General features: G+C 48.4%; 1 protein-coding gene across 1 annotated transcript in view; it reads left to right on the top strand.

Annotated features, from left to right (window-relative positions):
- The first annotated feature begins 10,073 nt into the window (after positions 1 to 10,073).
- Positions 10,074 to 15,013, top strand: part of YPEL2 (yippee like 2) — a 70,277-nt gene continuing 65,337 nt past the window's right edge. Inside the window, exons 1-2 of the mRNA XM_033172583.1 lie at positions 10,074 to 10,251; positions 10,359 to 10,507. Coding sequence (XP_033028474.1) covers positions 10,074 to 10,251; positions 10,359 to 10,507 — 327 coding nt within the window. The remainder of the gene's footprint in view (positions 10,252 to 10,358; positions 10,508 to 15,013) is intronic.

Here is a 15,013-nt window from a genome sequence, read left to right as displayed (position 1 = left end):
CTCCCATGCACAAGGATGTCTTCTGACCTACTGACATCTGGAGAAAATAGCATCACGCTTACTTTAAAATAAGTCAATAAGTTTTAAATATAAGGGGGTGGCAAGCCACAGGAGAAAGGTATGGAAAACCAGTGCATAGACCTAGGTTCAAATATCCGCTTGATTAAAATAAAAAATAGCTGGGAAAGTTTAGAGCAGTCACAATCTCCCAGTCTAACCTACCTCACAGGGCAGTTATGAGGATAACAGGGTATTTAAAAACAAAAACAAAAAACCGGCACTGTAGACCACCCTGAATTCTTGGGATGGATTTGATACAAACTGTGACTTTAAAAGGCCATTAAAGTGTAAGAGTTGAAACTGTAGCATGTATATTCCGAAGTACACTTCTGTGTCGCCTCTCCTAAATTTAGCTTAAACTGTACTGTGAGGGACGTAGCAGTCTCTGGGTCAGCGAATTAAAAAAAGGGGAAAAAAGAAAACGCATCTCTCTGAGCCATGTCTGTGATGAAATAGTTTCCCTCATTAACCTGAAAACGGTTTTCAGATCGAAAGGGCGCTCCACCACCACTCTGACATTGCAAACCGGCCATGCCTGTGGACCTTAGTGGCCTGGCTCTTCAAAGCAATTTAATTCCACTTCAGACTAGCAGGGAAGTGATCTTTTTCACGTCACCTCTTCCAGTGAACATGGTGGTTCTTGCCTGCCTGCTACCCTGCATGAGGCGCTTGCCTAGGGAGGGAATCGCAGGCATGATATGTAGACATTCTTGACCGAAAGTCCGTTGCCACCTCAGCTCTGTTGCCTTCCCCTTTTCCAGCCCCACACTGCAGGTTATCCTTGCTAATTTCCTTGGGGCAGCGAGCATGTACTTGCTTATGCTGCTCTGTAAACCCTCCATGTACTCTCATGCTCACTTCTAGGCAGTGGATGTCGCCCATTAGGGCGAATGAGCCCCACTAACCTCAGCCCAGCCCCTCCTCATCTGTTTGCCTGCCTTTCTTACAGTAACGGGGCAGCTCTGTCTGTCAACTCTTCCAAGTCTCAGTGTTGCCTTCGTAGAACTCAGCAAGGAGTTTCCCTGACCTCTGCCCTACCAGTCCCACTGAGCGCCAGACAGCACTGAGAAGAAAGCTTTTATGAACTGACGTAAGAGAAAAAAAGTGTCATTTCAAGCCCACTTGACTGCTCAGCCGGAATCAAACCAAAGCAGTACAGTCTGGTCGTACCTATATGCGAGGGACGTTTGTGTTTTAGATTGTTAGTCTGAGTTCACCTAAATGTGCAGTTTCCTAAAATTTGGAAATTCTGAGGTGGTTTATTTATCAGCAACGTCCTCTAGCTCCTTGTGTGTTCTTTGCTTCCTAAGCAGCACTCTGCCAATGTGGATTTAAACTTTCAAGTAAATAAATTGCATACTAGGGGAAAGGGAGGGGGAGGGAGGGGGAATCAAACTTGGGTACCGATTTTTTTAACAGTTGTTATAATGGCCAGCTTTCATATTTCAGGGATAGCCAAAGCTGACGGAACAAGCCCTGTTTCCCATAACATCTGCTCTACCTCCACAGACTGGTTTAATGCTTCAAACCAACAGGTTGCTCTGAACTGTGCTATGCACACCTACCCTTCTGACCCGTGAACCATCTTGCCCTGATGCCACTAGAAAGATGCAGCTACCTCTTCTCCACTCTGCAGGTGAATATTTTCCCTGGCTTTGCACATCCTGGGACATGTTTAAGCTGTGGTACCTCTCTCTGCCACCAGGGGACACAGTAACTCAGCGTTTTCTCCATTACTCTCCAATAGTCTTGTGCATTAGAATTAATTCAGCTGAGAGTATTTCTCTCTCACTCTCACTCTCTCTCTCTCTCTGGCCTGTGAATGATGCAGGATCTGCAATGCAGCGGGCTGAAGTTGTTTGAAACCAAAGATGCTCCTCCAGCCTCTCCAGAAACCCTGCTGTTTTTTGCCACATTTTTTTTTAATGGTTTAATTGGATGGGCTTTAACATATGCCTTGAGATTTCTGACAATTTTGAAAGGTAGAATAGCAGGATGCAAAAGTTCTTTTGTTTTTGTTTTCAAAAGCCTCTCCAGGATACTTTTTAAAAGAAAAGTTGAAACAACATTATCCCAGTTGTCCAGAGGCCTGTTCTGCAGGGCTATGGTCTTCCGAGATGTGTTTTTGTTCCTCTTCCTGGGGAAACATGCAGAAGGAAGGTTGATATCAAGAGATCACAGCAGAAGAAGATTCTCTGTAAGGCCTGCTTGGAATTAAATTTCACAAGGCAAAGAAAGCTTCCAGGCGCCACAAGACCAGAGGCAAGAGTGAGTGACTCAACGAATGTGAATTTTCCTCTTCTTCGGCAGACTGGTTTCTGCATGCAAACACAGAGAGAGAGAGTGAGAGATCCCCTATCCAGGAAAGCACAAGATAGGACCAGAATTCAAAGACACATTTCAGCCAGGGAAACATACTCAAGGCGCAAAGCAGGTTGAGTGAGTGGTGTGGTCTGGGGAGAGTTCTGAGCGCCAGACACAGAGACCTAGAGGGCAGCATTTGATACCCCGGGCCTGAAAACCCCCTCTCCCAATAAACTATAATTGGATCTATGCAGAAATAAGAGATTTTGTTCTACACTTCTGGGTTTTAGCCCCCTCAGGCTCAGTGGGTGCATGCATGAAGCTATTCTTGTTTTTTCCCCTTCTCTGGAGAAGTCCTAAACTACGTTCCAGGTCTCAAGACAAAACATCTCCCCATATCTGTGATGTCTTGAAGCCTTGTTGACGGAGGGATGCTGCAAGACGCAGTAAAGTTTTTTGTGCAGAGTACAGACACACACGGAGCCTCTGCTATAGTGGGGAGTGTTCGTCCAGCCCAGGTGAGTGGCAGAGCCCATGCAGAAGTTCCTAGGCTCAACCCCCAGCATCTCCAGGTAAGGCTAGGAAAAACTCCCTGGAGAGCTGCTGCCAGCCAGCGATGGCAACATTTGAGTCAGGCGGATCAATGGTCAGCTGCAGCAGGAGATGGATTCCCAGGTACTCAGTGAGGATGACACTGACATGGCTTGCAGGGTCCTTGTGTGCCTTGCAGAGATGATACATGCACAACTCTCTGTTCAAAAAGCCTTCGGTAAATCTCAACGGTTATCAGGATTAGCTGAAATCTTCTCAGGCTAGCTGAAATGTTGATGCGTTAGATGTGTTCTTTCTTGCTTCACTGGCACGTTCTGTTGTGCTTGCAAACTTTAAAGAGCCAACAGATTTGGGCTACTGACAGTGATGTTTAAGAAGGTTACTTGCCGGTAGGCATGTGGCGAGATCTCATGGAAGCAGCCCCTTCATTTTGAGAGGTTACCTAACAGGGCACGTGGCTAGACCTTCCCCTCAATGTGGCTTGCTCTTTGCCCTTAATTTTCGTTGCATACTTCTTCACCCAGCACAAAGTTAAACTGCGGAACTCACTTCCACAGGACGCAGCGACGTCCACCAACTTGGATGGCTTCACAAGAGGATTAGACAAATTCGTAGAGAAAGGGGCTATCAATGGCTGCTAGCCACGATGGCTCTGCCCTGCCGCCACAGCAATGCTTCTGAATACCAGTTGCAGGGAACCACAATGGGGAGAGTGCTCCTGTGTTCAAGTCCTGCTTGCTGCTGGCTGGCCACTGTGAGAACAGGATGCTGGACTAGGTGGGCCAATGGCCTGATCCAGCAGGCTCTTCCTCCACAATTCTTATCACAATTATGCATTTCAAATCACTTACTTCCAGGTGTGGTGGCATGGCACAACATTACGTAATAAATACATCTGTGTCTGCATTTTAAAAGTAGAATGTGAATCGCGGAGCTATGTTTTCCCCGTCAAATCTTTGAGGTTTCATTTGCAAGCATTTGTCCATCTAACTCACTACTGTTGACACTGAACAGCAGTGCCTCTCCAGGGTCTAAATCTAAAGAGGACTCTGTGACTCTTCTGCTGCTGTTGGACTCCTCATCCCATCAGTCCCGGCTAGCTCAGCCCAATGGTCAGGGATGATGGGAGCTGTAGTCCAACCATGACTTTAAATCGCCACCTTAACCACCCTTGGCCCAGAAGTCACTGGTGTGTACACTCACCCTTTCACCTCTGATAAGCAAGGGAAACAGGTTACTGGTTCCAAAACCTGATTTGACTAGAAATAGTGTGTGTGTTTGTGTGCTTAAGGATGGGGGAGAAGTTTGGTTCGGTCCACATTTTGATGCAACCAGCCCCTCACCTAAAGGGCACGTCTCAGAAAAATATTAGAACCGAAACACTGCTATTGTTTGTTTGTTTTTTTGAAATGCACAGTTCTCAAAACTTCACAATGCGGTTCTCCCACCAAAAACATGCATATTTGGGGGAAGGTGCTTAAAAGGGGGGGGACAGTGAAAATGGCATTTAAAATGCATTGCATTTGGGGAGGTGGTGTCTCTAGGAGTGTGCTGCATTTAAAAAATATATAGAAGTAGAAAGGGAGACTAAAGTGCTTTTTTTTTAAAAAGGTACCACAATTAAAAAAAAAAATCACAAATGAAGCAATCTAGGGATGGAGCAAACTGGGAACAGCGGATTAGAAAAGTGATCCCTCTGTCATTCATTCATTCATTCATTCATTCATTCATTTAACTGCACTATACCTGCAGTCACAACATAAAATCACAGTATAAAAAAACACAAAATACATAATAACAACAAAAACAACCTACACCACAGGGTTGTTGCAGGGGGTTAAATGAGGAGGGGAATAAGAACCATGTTCACGTCACTCTGAGCTCCTTGGAAAAAAGTGGGATATAAATGCAATCAATCAAGTTTGTGTGTTTTATTTATTTCATAAAATTTATATACTCTCTGATTGCACAAAAACCCTGTATGCCATTTCCAAAAGGAATAAAACAATAATCAATAAAAAAGCTATTTGAAATTTTAAAAAAATAGTTAAGGTCAACAATAAAACAGTTTAAAACCTGTGTGTGTGTGTGTGTGTCCCCCCTCTGAAGGGAATCCCATCTTCCATTGCATTCTGCTCCCTTTCAAAGCCTCCCCTGCCTGCCTCCAGCCCCCCCCCCCCATTTCCAGAGCGTTTGACTGGGGAGGGCTGTTGTCACCGGCCTCCTGCCACACCGCCCAGTCCTTTCCCCCATCCAGCGGTCTTCTCAAGGGGGGGGGCTGCATTTCACCAGCACCACCCAGCAGATCCTGCACTGTATACAAAACAAGAGCCAGGCCCCTCTCTCTTCTTCGTTGTCTTTCTCTGCATGGAAACCTTGTCTAGAGGATCCTGCTTCATTTGGGCACAAAGGGAGCTGTCAGTCGGTCATGTGTGCATTGCGATCCCTTCATTTATTTGCTGCACAAACCATGATCAGAGCTGTTTTAAAGCGGGTGGCCATTGGCTGGCTGAAGCTGGTCCCGAGTTCAATCCCAGGCACTTCCAGGTAGGGCTGGGAGAAACCCTTGCCTGAAATCCTGCAAGAACTTCTGCCAGGCGGTGTAGACCAGGGCTGGTGAAGCATTGGCTCTCCAGATGTCACCGGACTCCAACTCCCATCATCCCTAACCTCTAGCCATGGTGATCAGGGCTGATGGGAGTTGGAGTCCAATAACACCTGGAAGGTGCTAGTTAGACGAAGGCTGTGTGTGATGTGCTCAATTATTTATCTTCTGCTGTGTTTACTGCCTTGCAGTTATTGCGTGCTAAACACCCGTCAGTCTCAAGGTTTTGTTTTGTTTTTGTTTTGACAAAGATAAAGGGCTATACATTTTTAAAACAGCATAAAAATGAAATGTTAAAAGTATCTGTCTAGCGGGGGTTGGAAACAGCAGACTTGAAACAGCAGGAGCTTGTCCAGACTACAACACAGTAAGAAATAGAAAAGTCTCGTGGGACCTGCAAAGTCCCAACAGATTCATTTCATTTCATTTTCCCCCATTATGTTTTATTAAGTTTCAACATTTTCAAAATATACAATCAAAACACAATTTCATATTTTCTCCTGTCTTTGTCGAAATCCCACCCCGTTTTCCATAGAGTTGTTTCTCCCCTTCTGCTGCACCCTGTCTTCTATCTATTAAATCATAACCACAATATTATAACCCAGTGTGGTGTAGTGGTTAAGAGCGGTAGACTCGTAATCTGGGGAACCGGGTTCGCGTCTCCGCTCCTCCACATGCAGCTGCTGGGTGACCTTGGGCTAGTCACACTTCTCTGAAGTCTCTCAGCCCCACTCACCTCACAGAGTGTTTGTTGTGGGAGAGGAAGAAGGGAAAGGAGATTGTTAGCCTCTTTGAGACTCCTTCGGTTAGTGATAAAGCAGGATATCAAATCCAAACTCCTCCTCTTCTTCTTCTTCATCTTCATCTTATCACTTCTGTTGCTCATAGCTCGAATCCTGCTCATGAGTTCATCCTACTATAATATTTCTTTAAATAGTCCAAAAAAGGCACCCATTCTTCCATGAAACCCTTGCCATTAGATCCTCTTAGTTTTGCTGTTAATTTTTCCAGTTCTGCATGGTCACATTATCTTACTTATCCATTCAGTCCAACAGACTTATTTATGGCATCGCCTTTGTGGACTAATGCGTGAAGCCTTGCACTTGCTGGGTAGCTGTGGTGCCTATAGGGCAGGGGTCAGCAACCTTTTTCAGCCGTGGGCCGTTCCACCGTCCCTCAGACCATGTGGTGGGCCGGACTATATTTTTTTTTGGGGGGGGGGAAATGAACGAATTCCTATGCCCCACAAATAACCCAGAGATGCATTTTAAATAAAAGGACACATTCTACTCATGTAAAAACACACTGATTCCCAGGGGCCGCATTTAGAGGGTGATTGGGCTGCATCCGGCCCATGGGCCTTAGGTTGCCTACCCCTGCAAAAGGTATGGTAGGGCAGAAAGCAAGGAGTCTAACACTAGGTGGCGCTAGAACCACTTATTGGCAGAGCCAGGACTTCCTTTTAATTGTCCTGAGTTTCCCAACACTCAGTCTTCTATGAGTGAGGGAGAAAAACCTTTCTCTGTCCACTCTCTTCATGCCATGCATAATTTTATAAACTCCTCTCATTACACCTGTTATGCGTCCTGCTGTTGCTGGTGAGTTGCTGTTTTGGGTTCAGAGGAGGTGATCTGCAAGGAATTGCAAGCCCTACACCCAAGGCCAGTGAGAGGGGAATATAATTATCTAGGTTCTGGATGCTAGTGTCATAGGCTGGGCTGGATGGCTCCTTTTGAGTTGCACAGCATGTAAGAACAGCTTGCTATATCAGACCAAAGGCCCAGCTAATTGAGCATCCTGTTTTTACAGTAGCCAACCAGATGCTTGTGGGGAAACCTCAAGAGGGACCGCAGCCCAAGAGCACTCTCCCCACTGCCTGCCCTGCATTTTCCAGCAACTGGTATTCAGAAGCATTACGGCTTCTGCCAACTGTGAAGGCAGAGCATTGCCATCATGGCTAGTACAGTTGTACCTTGGAAGCCAAACGCCTTGGGAGTCAAGCGTTTTGGCTCCTGAACATTGCAAACCCGGAAGTGAGTGTTCCGGTTTGCGAACGTTCTTTGGAACTCCGGTGCAGCTCCTGCAGCTTCCGATTGGCTGCAGGATATTCCTGCAGCTAATCAGAAGCCACGCCTTGGTTTCCAAACATTTTGGAAGTCGAACGGACTTCCAGGACGGATTCCGTTCGACTTCTAAGGTACGACTGTAGCTGTTGATCATAGAACCTCTAAACGTTGTTGTGTTGGCTTCCTTCTGTCTTGGGAGACAGTGGAGGAGCGCGCCTTGGGGGGCGAAGTCAAACTGTAAGAGTTACAGTGCCTGCTGTGGCTGTAGAAACCGATGCGGGAGAGACATGTTTTGTTGCAGTTGGGGCAGAGGAAGGCATCCGGTTGTGCTGATGCAGGTTTATTCTCTCTGCGCTCGTCTTGGCTGTCATTCCTCCTTTGTCAAAACAAAATAAAAAACAAAAAAATTCCTCCCAGTAGCACCTTAGAGACCAACTAAGTTTGTTCTTGGTATGAGCTTTCGTGTGCATGCACACTTCTTCAGATATCAATTCCTCCTTTGGTTAAGCCAAGTGCAATTCTGACTCCCACAGCCTTAACAAGTAAATTCAAATGATGCAATTCAAATTGTTCTAGGATTGGGGTTGGGCTGGAGGTCCTCTGGGGGTCTCTTCCAATCCTGTGGTTTTTACAGCTGTGTAAGATTTTAGGATGGTTTCATTTCATTTTATTATTTTATGGTCAAGCTAGTGTCTCACTTCAAACAGATAGTTTGGCACACAAATAGTCTGGGACATTCTCTTTTGTTTGAACCTTTGCATAACTAAAGAGTTGGCTGGGCACAAGTGATTTGTTGCCATAGGAGCTAATAGCTGAAGACCCTTCTGGAAGGTGAGCTGGAGAGGGCCTGTTTTTCTTTCTCTTTTCTCCCCTGGAGGTGATGTTATTGCTGTGTGTGAAAGAGAACAGGGAAGCTACAAACATAGGAAACTGCCTTCTGCTGAGTCAAACATCTGGTCCACAGAGCTCAGTATCATCTACACTGACTGGCAGCAGCTCTGCAGTGTTTTAGGCAGGGGACATTCCCAGTCCTACCTGGAGGTGCCAGGGACTGACCTAGGCACTCTGCCCAATTGGGATTCCCAACAACTGGTCATAACCTTCATCAGCCCCAGTCAGCATGGCCAATGGTCAAGAATGATGGAGGTTGTAAGCCACAACATATGGAAGGTTTGGAAAAGCTGTCATAAGCAAAAGAATAAAAGGACATAAATCTGACCCCCGAAATGGCAGCATTCAGAAACTACTGTAGCAGGAGCACTTTTCAAGGTGTCAGGGCATTCCCCACTGATGTTAGAATGGCCAGGTTTAAAGGATGGAATTTCATAGGAAGGCTCCAGAGTGAAACTGCTGCATTGCAAATATTGGAGACATCCAATGCAATTCATTTGGGACTTAATAGAGACAATGGTTTGCAGTTGTAAATTCACTCAGCACTACCAAGTCGGTTCATTTCGTAGCCTATCAACTGCTTCCCTAAAGAGTCTCTGTGCTTTTCCTGCCTACATTGTAGCTCTAATCTGATCTGAATAGTCACTACCTGCGATTCTGGGATAATAATAATAATAATAATAATAATAATAATAATAATAATAATAATAATAATTTATTTATACCCCGCCCATCTGGCCGGGTCTCCCCAGCCACTCTGGGCGGCCTCCAACAAATACCAAAATACAATACAGAGTCACAAATTAAAAACTTCCCTAAACAGGGCTGCCTTTAGGTGTTTTCTGAATGTCAGGTAGTTGTTTATTCCCTTGACTTCTGACGGGAGGGCGTTCCACAGGGCGGGCGCCACTACCGAGAAGGCCCTCTGCCTGGTTCCCTGTAGTTTTGCTTCTCGCAGTGAGGGAACCGCCAGAAGGCCCTCGGCGCTGGATCTCAGTGTCCGGGCTGAATGATGGGGGTGGAGACGCTCCTTCAGGTATACAGGATTTCTGTTTGACCCCACTGCATACAACTCTCCTTCCACTGCTATGCATGTGTGAGTATGATTGTGTGTGCACAACCCTGTAACTGAGAATCACCACCATATATGGGATGAAGTAGACTCTAGTTAGCACACCTTGGGCCGGAATAACAAATGCGTGCTCCTTCAACGTGCCACAAGACTCTTTGGGATTTGTTGTTCTTGTTTTGCAGTAAACAACCGGATAGCGGAATTCCCCTGATTCTTCTCTCCTGGCCAAGGCTACAATCCTAAACCCAATTAATTTGTGGGTAGAGGAGGTGGAAATAAACACCATTTAATCCAATGCAATTTACTTCTGAGTCATAGCCATAGGACTGCAGATCGGCAACTTGGGACACACGCGCCTCGCACGATTCCAAGCCGTTACCTGGGAGCAAGCCCCATCGAGGTGAACGGGGCTTGCTTCCGAGGAAGCCCACTCCCCGCTCCTCCGGCTTGGCCCGGGATGCTGCACCCCGCGGCCCCTTTAAGGCGCGCTGCGTTCGGTTTGTTATCTTCCCTCCCACCTCCCATGCTGGCGGGGCCTCCGCGCTTCCCATTGGCTGCCTCGCCGCCCAGCTGTTGTCTGCGCCTCTCAGCTCCCTCTTCCTCCGAGCTGGGGGGAGAGCCCCGGGAACCCAACCCGCCGCCGCTTCCCATTGGCCCCTCGGAAAAAAGGGGGCTGCGGCCGCCGGCAGCCAACCGGCTGGGTGTTGCTAGGTGCCAGGGCGCGCCCATTGGCTCCCTCGGGTGGCCATCAGAGGAGCAGGGGGAGGGTCCTCGCCTGCCCTTTATAAAGGGGAGGGGGGTTCGCTAGCGGGGGTTGGAAATAAGGGGCGCCTTCGGGGAAAGGGGAGGGAGCTGCAGAGCTGGAGGAGGCTGGATCTCTCCAGGGGGGCCCTGCTCCTTCTGCGCGCCGCTTGCGTTGCGGGAGGCTGGAGAGGCTCCAGCGCCGGGCAGGTGCGGGTGAGTGCAGAATGGTCCCGATCGATCTGTGTGCATCTTTTTTTTATAATAACAAAATGTATATGTTGCGGGGATCCAACCTCCAGAAAGCGGGTGGTCGGGGAGTGGAGGCGCGCCAAGCACTTGAAAAAGCGCACGGTGATGGTTGTTTTCCTTCTGCGCTCCGCACCGTGCGTAATGAAGAACTCCGGGACCCCTGGATTATTTTGGGAAAGCGGGTGGGGAGGGCGATCCTTCTTTGCCAGATCGGACTCTTTCCCGCCGCCGCCCTCCCCCCTCAGTCCAGGAGGGAGATCTGGGGCTGGATCGGCGCCCAGAGAGGCCAAATCGCCTGGGAAGCTGGGGATGGCGCGCGCCGAGCGAACCGCAGGAGACGTGACGGCCCTGTCTGGAGCTGTGTTCCAGCCTCGCCAAGGGTCGCTACGGTCCAGGGTAAAAGGCGGATCTAGACGGATCCTCATGAATTCATATGATTTTTTCATTCAAATGAAAAAAAACCACCATGATACTGTAGACCACATCTCAGTCTATATGTAGCATCAAAAAAATCATGCATCCACTGTTTTGTGGGGCCACAATGGTGCAAAAACTTGTTTAAAAAACACGGATCCTCATGGATCCTCATGATTTCTGCATTGGGACACCCCAAACTCACCGTCAAATCACATATCATGTCCAGGGGCACAGCCTGCACCACAAAAATCTGGGATCCATGGCTTCCTCGCGACAATAGGGCGCAAAAACTTGGTTTTGAAGCATGGATCCTCACGGATCCGCACCCTTTTTGCATTGGGCCACCCCTAACTCACCGTCAAATCACACATAATGTCCAGGGGCACAGCCTGCACCACAAAAACACGGGTCCACAGCATCCTGGCAACACCGTGGATCAAAAACGTGGTTCTGAAGCGTGGATCCTCACGGATCCTCACCCTTTTTGCACTGGACCACACCAAATTCACCGGCAAATCACACATCATAGCAAGGGGTACAGCCTGCACCACAAAAAACACGGGTCCACCGCTTCCTGGCGACACCACGGCCAAAAAACAGGGTTCTGCACCACAAAAAACATAGATCCGAGGCATGGATCCACATGAATTCATATGATTTTTATATTGAAACAAAACAAAACCACCATGATACTCTAGACCAAATATGAATCTATAGGCAGCACCAAAAAAATCACGTTTCCACTATTCCGTGAGGCCGCAATGGCGCAAAAACATGGTTCTGAAGCGCGGATCCTCACGGATCCTCACCCTTTTTGCACTGGGCCACATCAAACTCACCGGCAAATCACACATCATTGCAAGGGGCACAGCCTGCACCACAAAAAACACGGGTCCACCGCTTCCTGGCGACACCACGGCCCAAAAACGGGGTTCTGCACCACAAAAAACATAGATCCGAGGCATGGATCCACATGAATTCATATGATTTTTATATTGAAACAAAACAAAACCACCATGATACTCTACACCAAATACTAATCTATAGGCAGCACCAAAAAAATCACGTTTCCACTATTCCGTGATGCCACAATGGCGCAAAAACATGGTTCTGAAGCGCAGATCCTCACAGATCCTCACCCTTTTTGCACTGCGCCACATCAAACTCAACGGCAAATCACACATCATAGCCAGGGGCACAGCCTGCACCACAAAAAAACACGGGTCCACCGCTTCCTGGCGACACCACGGCCCAAAAACGGGGTTCTGCACCACAAAAACATAGATCCGAGGCATGGATCCACATGAATTCATATGATTTTTATATTGAAACAAAATAAAACCACCATGATACTCTACACCAAATACTAATCTATAGGCAGGACCAAAAAAATCACGTTTCCACTATTCCGTGAGGCCGCAATGGCGCAAAAACATGGTTCTGAAGCGCGGATCCTCACGGATCCTCACCCTTTTTGCACTGCGCCACATCAAACTCACCGTCAAGTCACACATCATAGCCAGGGGTACAGCCTGCACCACAAAAAACACGGGTCCACCGCTTCCTGGAGACACCACGGCCCAAAAACAGGGTTCTGAAGCGCGGATCCTCACGAATCCGCACCCTTTTGCACTGCGCCACATCAAACTCAACGGCAAGTCACACATCATAGCCAGGGGCACAGCCTGCACCACAAAAAACACTGGTCCACCGCTTCCTGGCCGCACCACGGCCCAAAAACGGGGTTCTGAAGAGCGGATCCTCACGAATCCGCACCCTTTTGGCACTGCGCCACATCAAACTCACAGGCAAATCACACATCATAGCCAGGGGCACAGCCTGCACCACAAAAATCACGGGTCCACCGCTTCCTGGCCGCACCACGGCCCAAAAACGGGGTTCTGAAGCGCGGATCCTCACGAATCCGCACCCTTTTGCACTGCGCCACATCAAACTCACAGGCAAATCACACATCATAGCCAGGGGCACAGCCTGCACCACAAAAAACACGGGTCCACCGCTTCCTGGCGACACCACGGCCCAAAAACGGGGTTCTGAAGCGCGGATCCTCACGAATCCGCACCCCTTTTGCACTGCGCCACATCAAACTCACAGGCAAATCACACATCATAGCCAGGGGCACAGCCTGCACCACAAAAATCACGGGTCCACCGCTTCCTGGCCGCACCACGGCCCAAAAACGGGGTTCTGAAGCGCGGATCCTCACGAATCCGCACCCTTTTGCACTGCGCCACATCAAACTCACAGGCAAATCACACATCATAGCCAGGGGCACAGCCTGCACCACAAAAAACACGGGTCCACCGCTTCCTGGCGACACCACGGCCCAAAAACGGGGTTCTGAAGCGCGGATCCTCACGAATCCGCACCCTTTTGCACTGCGCCACATCAAACTCACAGGCAAATCACACATCATAGCCAGGGGCACAGCCTGCACCACAAAAAACACGGGTCCACCGCTTCCTGGCGACACCACGGCCAAAAAACGGGGTTCTGAAGCGCGGATCCTCACGAATCCGCACCCTTTTGGCACTGCGCCACATCAAACTCACCGGCAAATCACACATCATAGCCAGAGGCACAGCCTGCACCACAAAAAACACGGGTCCACCGCTTCCTGGCCGCACCACGGCCAAAAAACGGGGTTCTGAAGCGCGGATCCTCACGAATCCGCACCCTTTTGCACTGCGCCACATTAAACTCACAGGCAAATCACACATCATAGCCAGGGGCACAGCCTGCACCACAAAAAACACGGGTCCACCGCTTCCTGGCGACACCACGGCCAAAAAACGGGGTTCTGAAGCGCGGATCCTCACGAATCTGCACCCTTTTTGCACTGCGCCACATCAAACTCACCGGCAAATCACACATCAAAGCCAGGGGCACAGCCTGCACCACAAAAAACACGGGTCCACCGCTTCGCGGTGATACCACGGCCCCAAAACCTGGTTCTGAAGCACGGATCCTCATGGATCCTCACCCTTTTTGTTTTGGGCCACCCAGAAGTCACCGGAAAATCACACATCATAGCCCGGGGCACAACCTGCACCACAAAAATCATGTTGCACCACATTAATCACAAAAATACCCTCTCCTGCACTGTTAATGTGACCACTGGAACGTTTTTATTAGAGCCAAGAGGAGAATGTACGACTATATATTGTACCAAGATATGGTTCGTCTTCAAGAACAGATCAAATTCATGCTGAAGTATTAAAGAAGAAGAGAAATATGAATCTGCTTGTTGTTGTTGTTGTTCAGTCGTTCAGTCGTGTCCGACTCTTCGTGACCCCATGGACCAGACCACGCCAGGCACGCCTATCCTTCACTGCCTCTCGCAGTTTGGCCAAACTCATGCCAGTCGCTTTGAGAACACTGTCCAACCATCTCATCCTCTGCCGTCCCCTTCTCCTTGTGCCCTCCATCTTTCCCAACATCAGGGTCTTTTCTAGGGAGTCTTCTCTTCTCATGAGGTGGCCCAAGTACTGGAGCCTCAACTTCAGGATCTGTCCTTCTAGTGAGCACTCAGGGCTGATTTCTTTAAGAATGGATAGGTTTTATCTTCTTGCAGTCCATGGGACTCTCAAGAGTCTCCTCCAGCACCATAATTCAAAAGCATCAATTCTTCGGCGATCAGCCTTCTTGATGGTCCAGCTCTCACTTCCGTACATTACTACTGGGAAAACCATAGCTTTAACTATACGGACCTTTGTCGGCAAGGTGATGTCTCTGCTTTTTGAGATGCTGTCTATGTTTGTCATTGCTTTTCTCCCAAGAAGCAGGCGTCTTCTAATTTCGTGACTGCTGTCACCATCTGCAGTGATCATGGAACCCAAGAAAGTGAAATCTCTCACTGCCTCCATTTCTTCCCCTTCTATTTGCCAGGAGGTGATGGGACCAGTGGCCATGATCTTAGTTTTTTTGATGTTGAGCTTCAGACCATATTTTGCGCTCTCTTCTTTCACCCTCATTAAAAGGTTCTTTAATTCCTCCTCACTTTCTGCCATCAAGGTAGTATCATCAGCATAT

This window comes from Lacerta agilis, chromosome 15 (genome assembly GCF_009819535.1).
Source record: "Lacerta agilis isolate rLacAgi1 chromosome 15, rLacAgi1.pri, whole genome shotgun sequence".
NCBI classification, from domain to species: domain Eukaryota; kingdom Metazoa; phylum Chordata; class Lepidosauria; order Squamata; family Lacertidae; genus Lacerta; species Lacerta agilis.
Note: the sequence above shows the minus strand (reverse complement) of the source record. Positions and strands in the feature narration are given on the sequence as shown.